This window comes from Triticum aestivum, chromosome 2A (genome assembly GCF_018294505.1).
Source record: "Triticum aestivum cultivar Chinese Spring chromosome 2A, IWGSC CS RefSeq v2.1, whole genome shotgun sequence".
Lineage (NCBI taxonomy): Eukaryota > Viridiplantae > Streptophyta > Magnoliopsida > Poales > Poaceae > Triticum > Triticum aestivum.
The window spans coordinates 392,618,752-392,628,243 of NC_057797.1; the positions used below are offsets into that span (position 1 = coordinate 392,618,752).

The 9,492-nt window shown below is 47.8% G+C and overlaps 1 protein-coding gene and 1 long non-coding RNA gene across 5 annotated transcripts; both read left to right on the forward strand.

Annotated features, from left to right (window-relative positions):
- The first annotated feature begins 3,104 nt into the window (after positions 1-3,104).
- LOC123185303 (protein G1) lies at positions 3,105-4,312 on the forward strand. Its single transcript, XM_044597219.1, has one exon. It carries the CDS (start codon positions 3,143-3,145, stop codon positions 4,100-4,102), a length of 960 nt encoding a protein of 319 aa, XP_044453154.1. The 5' UTR covers positions 3,105-3,142; the 3' UTR covers positions 4,103-4,312.
- A 46-nt stretch (positions 4,313-4,358) lies between these two features.
- On the forward strand, positions 4,359-8,579 carry LOC123185304 (uncharacterized). 4 transcript variants are annotated; one of them, XR_006493314.1, is made up of 5 exons: positions 4,359-5,144; positions 5,539-5,902; positions 5,994-7,199; positions 7,340-8,166; positions 8,342-8,579. It is a non-coding gene; the product is annotated as an uncharacterized lncRNA (long non-coding RNA). The 4 variants fall into 4 exon arrangements; XR_006493315.1 differs by having other exon boundaries at positions 5,539-5,732; positions 5,832-5,902; positions 7,340-8,579; XR_006493311.1 differs by having other exon boundaries at positions 7,340-8,579.
- The last annotated feature ends 913 nt before the right edge of the window (positions 8,580-9,492 follow it).

Here is a 9,492-nt window from a genome sequence, read left to right on the forward strand (position 1 = left end):
CCACACTAATACTTTCTCAAGACTTATGCCATGGGAAAGCCCACCGGTCTACCAACCCAATCTAATCAAGCATCCAACTCTCCTAGCCCTTGATCCATGAGTGGAAGTGCCTCAGCTTCCCACCCATCAAGCGGCGATACTTCCGCAATTTGGCAAGGTGAAAGTGTGCGTGAGAAGAGCTCAACATAAGCGTGGAGGGCCTCATCCCCAATTTTCTCCCCCTCGCACGAAACCTGTTGATTAAGGTACGCTGCTGCATAGGGATCCTAACAACGGCCCCATTCCTTCTTGCAACCCTCACACTATGCAATGATAAAAATCCCTCGGGAGTTTGGTTTCGTTTCTTGTACGTCCTGGTAACCAGGCGGGATAGCAAAGGTGACAGCTCTTGCGCACCTGCGAACGAATTCGCACCACACAGTTGGCCATGGCAAGGTTATCCACTGGCGAGTTCTGGTCCGAAAGCTGGATAGAGAACGTGGACAGGGGTATACGTTCCCCTACATCCATTACATGTGAACTGTCCCATCCATGCAGCCCGGGGGACGAGGAAGATCTAAGGTATCCCATCGGCTGATGTCTAGGCTCTCTCGCAAGTTATTATTAATATATTATTCGATTTGCATAGACCGTTAGGTGTTGGTTTCCACTTTTTGGGACAATTAGAAATCTACATGCAAGTTTGTATACATGATAGCTTAAATATGAAATTAGTTGATACACAAACTACTGATCAAATATTCTGGCATGAGTAAAATTTGCACAACAACCTAAAATCCGGAAGCACGTCATATAAATACATATGATCTTGTGTCCCTCTTTGTATGGTCATTATTAGAAAGAATTAACATTTATATGTTCATTGTCTTCTCTCCACCACCCTATGATCAAGTCCTGGCTCCGCCCCTAGCGACGGGAAACGAACAAAGTGAGGCCAACACAAAAAGGACGACATGGAGGGCACTCTTGCACGCCAAAGCCCCGAAGCCCCCATATCAGTGTTGCATCATCCTTCATAGGAGTAATGACTGCAAATGGAAGAATTTCCATGGAGAACCTGGTAGCTCCCAACCATGAATTCCCATCCAACATGATCCATCTCTCCATGGCACACGATTTAGTATGCATTATTTCCATTTACAAATGGGATAATGTGACAACACAAGCACACCATTTACTATGAATTATTTTCATTTCATTGTTGTATTTTTCACCTATATCTTCCTATTTAATACACATGTAAGGTAGGTAGGTCCCCTGCCCCCATGTCGTCCCCAAGGGGCGACACGGGCGGACCCTCTTCCCGCCGTTGCCAGTCCCCCTCCTCCCCGTGCCCCCTCGCTGCCTGGCAAAGTCCCTCCATGGGTGACGGCGGCGAGGCGGTTCACCCTCTTCATCTCCCTCTGCTCAACCCCGGTCTCTCCCCTCGCTCCCCATGACCTTAGCTTGGTCGGCGGCCGGTGGAAGCTTCTCTGGCACGCCGTCGGTTGGTGGTCTTCCCGGGATGAGGTAGCGATAGCCAGAAGGGTCAGCGCAGTGCCTCTCCTTGGCCTTGGGGACTCATTGACCAACAGCTCACCCCGGCTCTGATCAACCCCATCATATACATGGGGAGACTAGAAAGGCACGAGTCAATATGTATGGATTTACTTCCTTGGAATGTAAATCGTCCGCACTATGGCTCAGGCCTAGAGGCAACTCGACCCATAAGTGGGTCAACTTATAGATGTGGAGCCTAGAATCTAATAGCGGCATCCCCTTGTATCCAATGGTGAAAGAGAACAACTTGTAGTAAGGTTGTCTACAATCCGTTGTTAGTCCACGGCAGGATACCCTAATACCATGACCTCACTCTTATTGAAATTGATCTTAAGGTCAGACATAGCCTCAAAAGCATAGAAGAAGGAACTTGAGGTTGATGATATCAAGACCCCTCAACCATGATAATGGTGTCGTCCGCATATTGAAGGTGTGTAACACCAGTGTCAGGGATAACATGCCCAATCACAATGGAGATGTGGGTGGATCCTAACCTTATCCAGGATGACTGCAAGGACATCAACAATTAGTTAAAGAGTGTGTGGGTGGGGGCAGGGGGGACAGGACCCCCTGCTTCATCCCATGAGAAAACCTAAAAGCCTACCTCCTCACTAATATTAATTGTGGTGCTAACGCTTGTGATCAACTGTATGATCCAAGAACACTAACGGTCATCGAACCCCCTTCGCTCAAGAACTAAGCGAATGAAGGACCAGTTGAGGCAATCTTGTGCCTTTTGGAAATCCAACTTAAAGAATGTGCCTTTCCAGTTTCCATCGTGGACTTTAACCTCATGATCGATGCCATGAATTGTTAGAATTTCATTATGGATGGGATGGCCCTTGAGAAAGGCGAACTGGTAAGGATGGGAGATACGTTTCATCATCGGGGTAGATCGGGCCTGGTCACACATAGTACCTTGGAGACAATCCATTGTAGTACATTAATCATCCCGATCAGCCTAAAATGCTGTATATCGTCGCGTCAACTATCTTGGGATCAGAGTAATGAACTAATGATATCGCTGATAGTATGAGAGTGACGCGGATGAAAGGACCGGTAATTAGACATGCACATACGTGCATGCATGCAAAGCTAGGCAGGGCCTCGTACCACATGCATGCTACGTATCTGCAACGAGGCAAGATACCAATCGAGTGCATGCCATGCCCGGGCCATGCATACCGTCGACTCAGAGCTCCATCGGCAGCCATGCAAGGACACTTTTATGTGCTATGGCATGCATGATGCATGTCGAGTCAGACGACGACGACTGCCACCCTCACCCTCGTAGTCGTAGCTAGACCAGGCCACAAGTAGAATGGAGACCACACAGCTAATATGCATGCGTCGTGTTGTGAATCAATCACTAGCCTGACACGACCTCCTTCTATCGATCGAGCGAGTCTCCTCCCTTCTGCACTCTGCACTGATCTGATCTGATCTGCAGACGGTCCCTACATACGCGTGCGGCCGGCCCCCCTCCCTCGCCCGGGGCTGCACAAGATGACCTCATCATACACCAGAGGCAGCACAGCACACGTCCGAGCCCCTACTAGCACCTGCACTGTGTCGCCGTCCCCGGCCGGCCGTCGAGTATGCTATGCTTATCATCCTCTATTCGTCTCAGCCACCATCAATAACTCCGGTAGGTGTCCACTCTATATATACACGCTATTCGTTCCATCAGCCTTTCTCATCTCAAGTCTCATCAGTCGGCGTAGTTGAGTACTGGTACTCTACTATATTCGTCTGCTTGCTCTGGACCTCTGGTGTGGCTATGCCAGCTACCGGCGGGGGTCCTGGCGCCGCGCAGCCGGCGGTGGCGAGGAGGCCGAGCAGGTACGAATCGCAGAAACGGCGTGACTGGCAGACGTTCGTGCGGTACCTGGCGGCGCACCGCCCACCGCTCGTGCTGCGCCGGTGCAGCGGTGCCCACGTACTCGAGTTCCTCCGCTATCTCGACCGCTTCGGGAAGACCCGCGTCCACGCGCCGCCCTGCCCGGCCTACGGCGTACACGCGATAACGGCGACGGCGCCGTGCCAATGCCCGCTCCGCCAGGCGTGGGGCAGCCTCGACGCGCTCGTCGGCCGCCTACGCGCCGCCTTTGACGAGCGCTACAGCCGCAGCGTCAGCGCGCCGCCGCCGCAGCAGCAAGACGCCAGTTGCAACCCCTTCGCCGCACGCGCCGTCAGGCTATACCTGCGTGACGTCCGCGATGCGCAGTCTAGGGCGCGCGGCATCTCCTACCACAAGAAGAAGAAGAAACGCAAGCTTGCCACTGGAAGCTGCACCGTGGAGGCCTCGTCCTCCAAGAACGGCGGCTGCGCGGACGCCAACTCGGACGGCGAACGCGGGCACAAGACTACGATGACGACGAAGGCTAACGTGGCGCCGGTGCCTCAAGCACCGCCACCGCTGCCGCCTCTGCCGCCATGCCTGGCCGGGGTACCGTTCGAGTGCGGCTCCGACACGGGAAGCATCGCTGGAGGAGGGGGGTCTATTGGCGCCGGCTACTACGGCGGCATATACTTGCCGTTGTTCTTCAACGCATTTAATTAGCTTCTTGATAGATTAGCCTCAAAATGCCTCGTAGTGCCCAATTAATGTTCGATTATAATCGACGTACGTCGAGGGCATCGTAACGCACCCTATGTTACTTTGCTTATCTTTATCTTTATCTTTATCTTTACCTATCTTTACCTCTTTATCTTTATCTGTATCTTTATCTTTATCTTTACCTACTAATAAACCAGCGACCGCTTCTGGCCATACGTCGTCGGCGTTTTTTTAAAAAACTCCTTCCGTTTCTGGGAATTTGACCCGCAGTCCTATTTCTAAGTGGGTAACGTTTCACTTTTTGTAACGAAAAAAAATACCCAAACACACACGGGCTCGGGCTCGCGCTCACCTCCTCTCCCTCTCGCCCAGAAGTCCTCGCCGCCGCCGCCGCCACCACCCACGCCGACCGCTTCCGGCGAGCTCCGGCACCGCGCAACATGTACCCGAGCTCCCCACAGTCCGCGCCTCCCTCCCCCGCGGCCAGATTCTCCGCTCCCGGCATCTATCGCCCGCTCGCAGCCCCGCCCCCATGGCTAGGGTTTCGAGCAGGGCTTCGCCGGTGCATCTCCCGCTCGCCGTCTTCTCCCACCACGCCGGCCTCCCTTCGCTAGGCACCCTCGCACCTTTCGGCACCCTCGCACTGGGCATTCCTTTCTCTCCCCCTCACGGCTCCTCCCGTCGCCGAACTGGAGCACCAGCCGATTTGGGGCAGCAATGCCACGAGCTAACACCCCTGCATGGGCTTGCTCAATCTGGGGCAGACGCGCCAGTTCTGGCGTGGAGAGAGGAGGAAGGTGAGACGGGAGGCCAAGGCAACGGCGAGATCCACGTCGAGCTGCCATGGCCATGACCTGATCCACGACGAGGTTAAATGGGGGCGGCTGCTTCCTAAAGGACGACGAAGCTCTCCAAGGGTGGGCCTTCTGTTCTCCCCGAGAATGATGTACCCGTGGCATGATTGCTCTTCATGTGTACGTGCTTGCTGTATTTACCTGCATCTGATGGTTCTTCCAATGTGCGTGTTTGAGAAATACACCTGCAGGTAATGGTTCTTCATGCTATGTGCCTGGTTCTTGTGTTGCTTCCAGGGCATAGAACTGCCTGCAATGATTCCTTGTGTGCTTTTGTTCCGAGTTCCTTAGCTTCTTTTGGTGGATTAGCTACTGTATAAAATAAAACAAGCAAGCAGTTCATATGGGTTGATTAGCTGATGCATGTGATGTGTATAAATGGATAATTGAGATGGGTGTGATTTATTATGGGATGTAGTCTGATTTCTAAGAAAAGGGTTTCTTCTTGGTTGAGAATAATGGAATTTGAGATGTACTGCTATGTGTTTGCTCTCCATCTTGGACCTTCTAAGCTGCACCTGGTAAAGTGTTGATAGGTTTGACGTAAGTATTTTGGACCTAACACATTTTTATCAATTGTTTCAGATTGACCCGGCGAAATACAAGAGCATCTCATCTGGATTTAGCGTTCTGCTAAAGGAGCAAGGAGCTAGGGGATTTTTCAGGGGATGGGTGCCTACCATGCTTGGTTCCAGTGCTCAGGGGGCTTGCAAGTTTGGGTTCTACAAGTTCTTTAAGAAGACCTACTCAGATATGGTTGGGCCTGAGAATGCCGTGAAGTACATGACCCTATAATTTACCTTGTAGGGTCAGCTTCTGCTGACGTAATTTTTGATATCGCTCTATGCCCCTTTGAAACTGTCATGGTCCGTGTGCAGACACAACCTGGATTTGCTTGTGGGTTGAGTGATGGGCTTCCCAAGTTCATCAAATCTGAGGGTGCTGCTGGGTAAGTAAATCTCCAGCCATCTTAACAACTTCATGATTTGCTTTACTTACCCTCATCCTATGCGCTCTAACTTATTGGTTAATAATGCCAGGCTTTACAAGGGAATTGCTCCTCTCTAGGGTCGGCAGATTCCTTACAAGTGCTTTCTCTCATCATTCTGTTATAGTCTTCTAATTTGAATTGTCACTACTATGGTTGTTTCACAAATGTGGCCTGCTTTGGAACCAAATGCTCTAAAGCTGGTCCCCTGTTTCATCTAATCGGCCTGTTTGTTTTTCTTTGATACCAATTGGCGATGTTTAGTTACCTTTTCTTCTCCTATATGAGCAAACTACTATCCTATTGATGGCCAACCATGCTGATACTATTCTATATTAGTTTTACCATTTCTATTTGTTGCCTAGCTTACGGACATTATTCATCGACTCCTTAGAGTCATTCACTCCACAGTTTCGATGGAAGTTTTTAGCTGAAACTCCAAAATTCACTTTTCTTGCCAAAAGTAAATATGTTAGCCAGACATGAGATTACTGTATGTATGTCCATCCACACTTGCGCTGCAACAGAAGAGAACAACTTAGCATATATGACCCACACAATAATAAAGAATAAAGAAAAGGATTAGATATTTTTATATAGTATAAATAATAAAGAAGCGTGACCCCAGACTGTTAAATATGTGATATATATCCAAAGGAGAGTGAAGATAGCTTTTTTGTTGTGCTGCCAACTGGGTTAACAAATTCAGATTATGTTATTGTTCTGTACAACAATACCTTGCTAAACGATGGACGTCCTCAGCGAAGAAAGCCATGTCCATGACCCTCTAAAGAAGAAAGAACACAAGCCATAAGAAACAAATGCACTTTCATATACTTAGTAGAAGTCGACTCCAAGTGAAAATGAGGAGTGCATAGCCGGTTACCATCTAAAGATATTGGCATCAGAAATCCTCAAACACCTCCTTGAACAGTTAAATTGCAGGACAAGTTTACATAGACTATTTTGTAAATTGCAATTACTGAATATGAGCAACGAGCAAACAACCAGACAGTAACGGCCTAATGGGCAGTGATTATTCATGAGTGTCATCCCATAGAATGTTCAAATTCACTAAAATAAGCCAATTCAGCCCTTAACAGTCTAGCAGAACATCTCTCACAGATTTTGCCACTGATTCGTGAGTGGGGAGGATATAGATGCCAGGCGGGATATGGTGAGATACAATGCCGATGTCTAACGACAGCAGTGGGTCGAGCGACACGGGCTTCTGTCCAGCGACGCCAAGAAAGAAGCGGTAATGACGGGCGCCGACCAGTCTACGCGTATTATGGTCTTACAGTCCAATTTTGTGTTTTTCATATCAACATGATTGTTTTACCGTCAATTTTCTGAATATTGTTAGTGACTAACTATTTCCTAATTTTGTTTATTTAGGTTGAATGTTGTTTCATTCCCCACGCGGCTGAATCCAACTCGGTCTTTATCCTGCCTTGGAGTTCTCTCTCATAACTGAAGCCAGGAGGCATTCGATTTATCGGATTTCGAGCTAGCTGCCCTTTTCTTGCTCCTTGCCATTAGCGCAGCCCTTTTCCAATTGATTTCACTAGATCCCCTGTTTGTACAGTATGGATGAAAAACCTTGCAATTATTTCACTAGATCGATTGATGATAGCTTGCTGTTGCTGATGAAACCGAAGAAAATGTATCTATCCCGGGCCAGTTGCCAACCAAACCAACATTATCTCAGTTACCGGTTCAAAGATGTCTCAAACCACGCACAAACATTTCAGTTGATACATACACCATAAGTTTGGTTGTCCGCTCTTTTAGATGCCCAGAAGCATGATTCTCAAGATCATTGCTCACTGAACATAAGACCAAATGTTCCAATTTATTTTATTGCTTAAAGAAGAATTGGTGTTCTGTTGTGTTATCCTATGACACTATATGGCATCAGGTTGTTTGCTTCTATCAATTGGCACTATTATTAATGTTTCTGTTAGATTATTGTCTACCTTAATGATCTGTTCAACCAACAGGTATGGAAGTTGTTGGTGTGGTGACCGCCGTAGGGCCCGGGCTGACTGGCAGGAACATTGGGGATGTTGTCGCCTACGCAGGCAAGCCGACGGGCTCTTATGCCAAAGAGCAGGTTATTTCAGCCAATGTTGGTTCCCATCACACCTTTGATTGATCACACAGCGGCTGCTATCGTGCTGAAGGGGATGACTGTCCATATGCTGGTTCACCACATATTTAAGGTACATTTTGTCTTGCTCCTGCTGTGTGACATACTGACCTGCTGCACATCCGCGTGAAGCACACCCACCCGCTGCCGGAGGCGTCCCGCGCCCACGCTGACTTCAAAGCCCGGAAGACGCCGGGCTCCATACTGCTGACCCTATAGAACTAAGCACCGTCATCTTTTTTGGGTAGGAGAAGAAGGCATAAACAGGGGACTCGGCGAAGAATCTACAATGCTTGTCAATATGTTTGCATCTGAACACTGAATCCTTTTTCTCTCTGTTTCTCCTGGTTATGTTGGATTCAGTATGAGTGAGTGTGTTTGTTGGTTATGAGTTGGATCGTGGTCTTGCTGTGCACATCATTGTTTGAAGCATGACGAGTTGTAAAGACCAACATTTTTCAAAATAGTGACCTAGCAGGACAAGTATTTCCCTCAGTTTGTATATTTTTTATATTCATGTCAAGTTATACACTAGACTAATTATAACAACATGTCAAGCTTATAAGGCATGGCGAGTTCATGTCAAGCACCTACAACTCGGTCGTCAACAAGTCGATAACATCACATACTTGGTTTTAGAAATTAAAGTAACAAGCGCAAACACCAATCCACTGGTGCACCACAAGGCGGCCACCACAAGGCGGCATTAGCGTTGCCGGGTGAGAGGCTGTGGTGGATCGTTGCTAGGAATTGGTTTGGTTGTGTCAGGTGTGTGCGTGCAGCAAGCCTCTCTGGCCACCTACCCCGGCATTGGGGTTAGACGGAAGATGGGTAATTAAACAAAGATATATGTGAAATTATAAAATCAAGTGATTTTCTCGCATTGTAAAGTCATTTTGTTTTACCCGTTGCAACGCACGGGCACATTTACTAGTTATTATTAATTCTTGTAGTTGTTCCGTGGTCTATGTAGGCATTTCGTGTATCATTCAGAGTACTCATGGCTCATGAGAATGAGATCTACTACTTCATTCGTTTCAAAACAGATGACCCAATTTTATATTAACTTTGTATTAAAATTATTATAAAGTTGAGTCATATATTTTGAAACGGATGGAGTAGCTCCCAACAAATGATTTATGCATGCACCCTCACTAACTAGTTTCTCAACATATTTATACTATTTGTGGTGGAGGTAGATTAAAAGATAGAGTTAATTACACTTTTTGTATTACATGAACTTGCACGGCGGGTACAAATTCATACATAAAATTGAAAAATGTCATAAAGTAGTACAACAACTTGCGTTTGAGGTACATTTACATGCATTTTCGTTCCAGGTCGTTATCTCTCTATTAACCCTGTTTACTTGCAAGCCATAGGCCCGCGCTCTCTTAAG

Excerpts from the sequence above, each read along its gene's own strand:
- LOC123185303 (XM_044597219.1), top strand. The coding sequence starts at position 3,143 with ATGCTTATCATCCTCTATTCGTCTCAGCCACCATCAATAACTCCGGTA.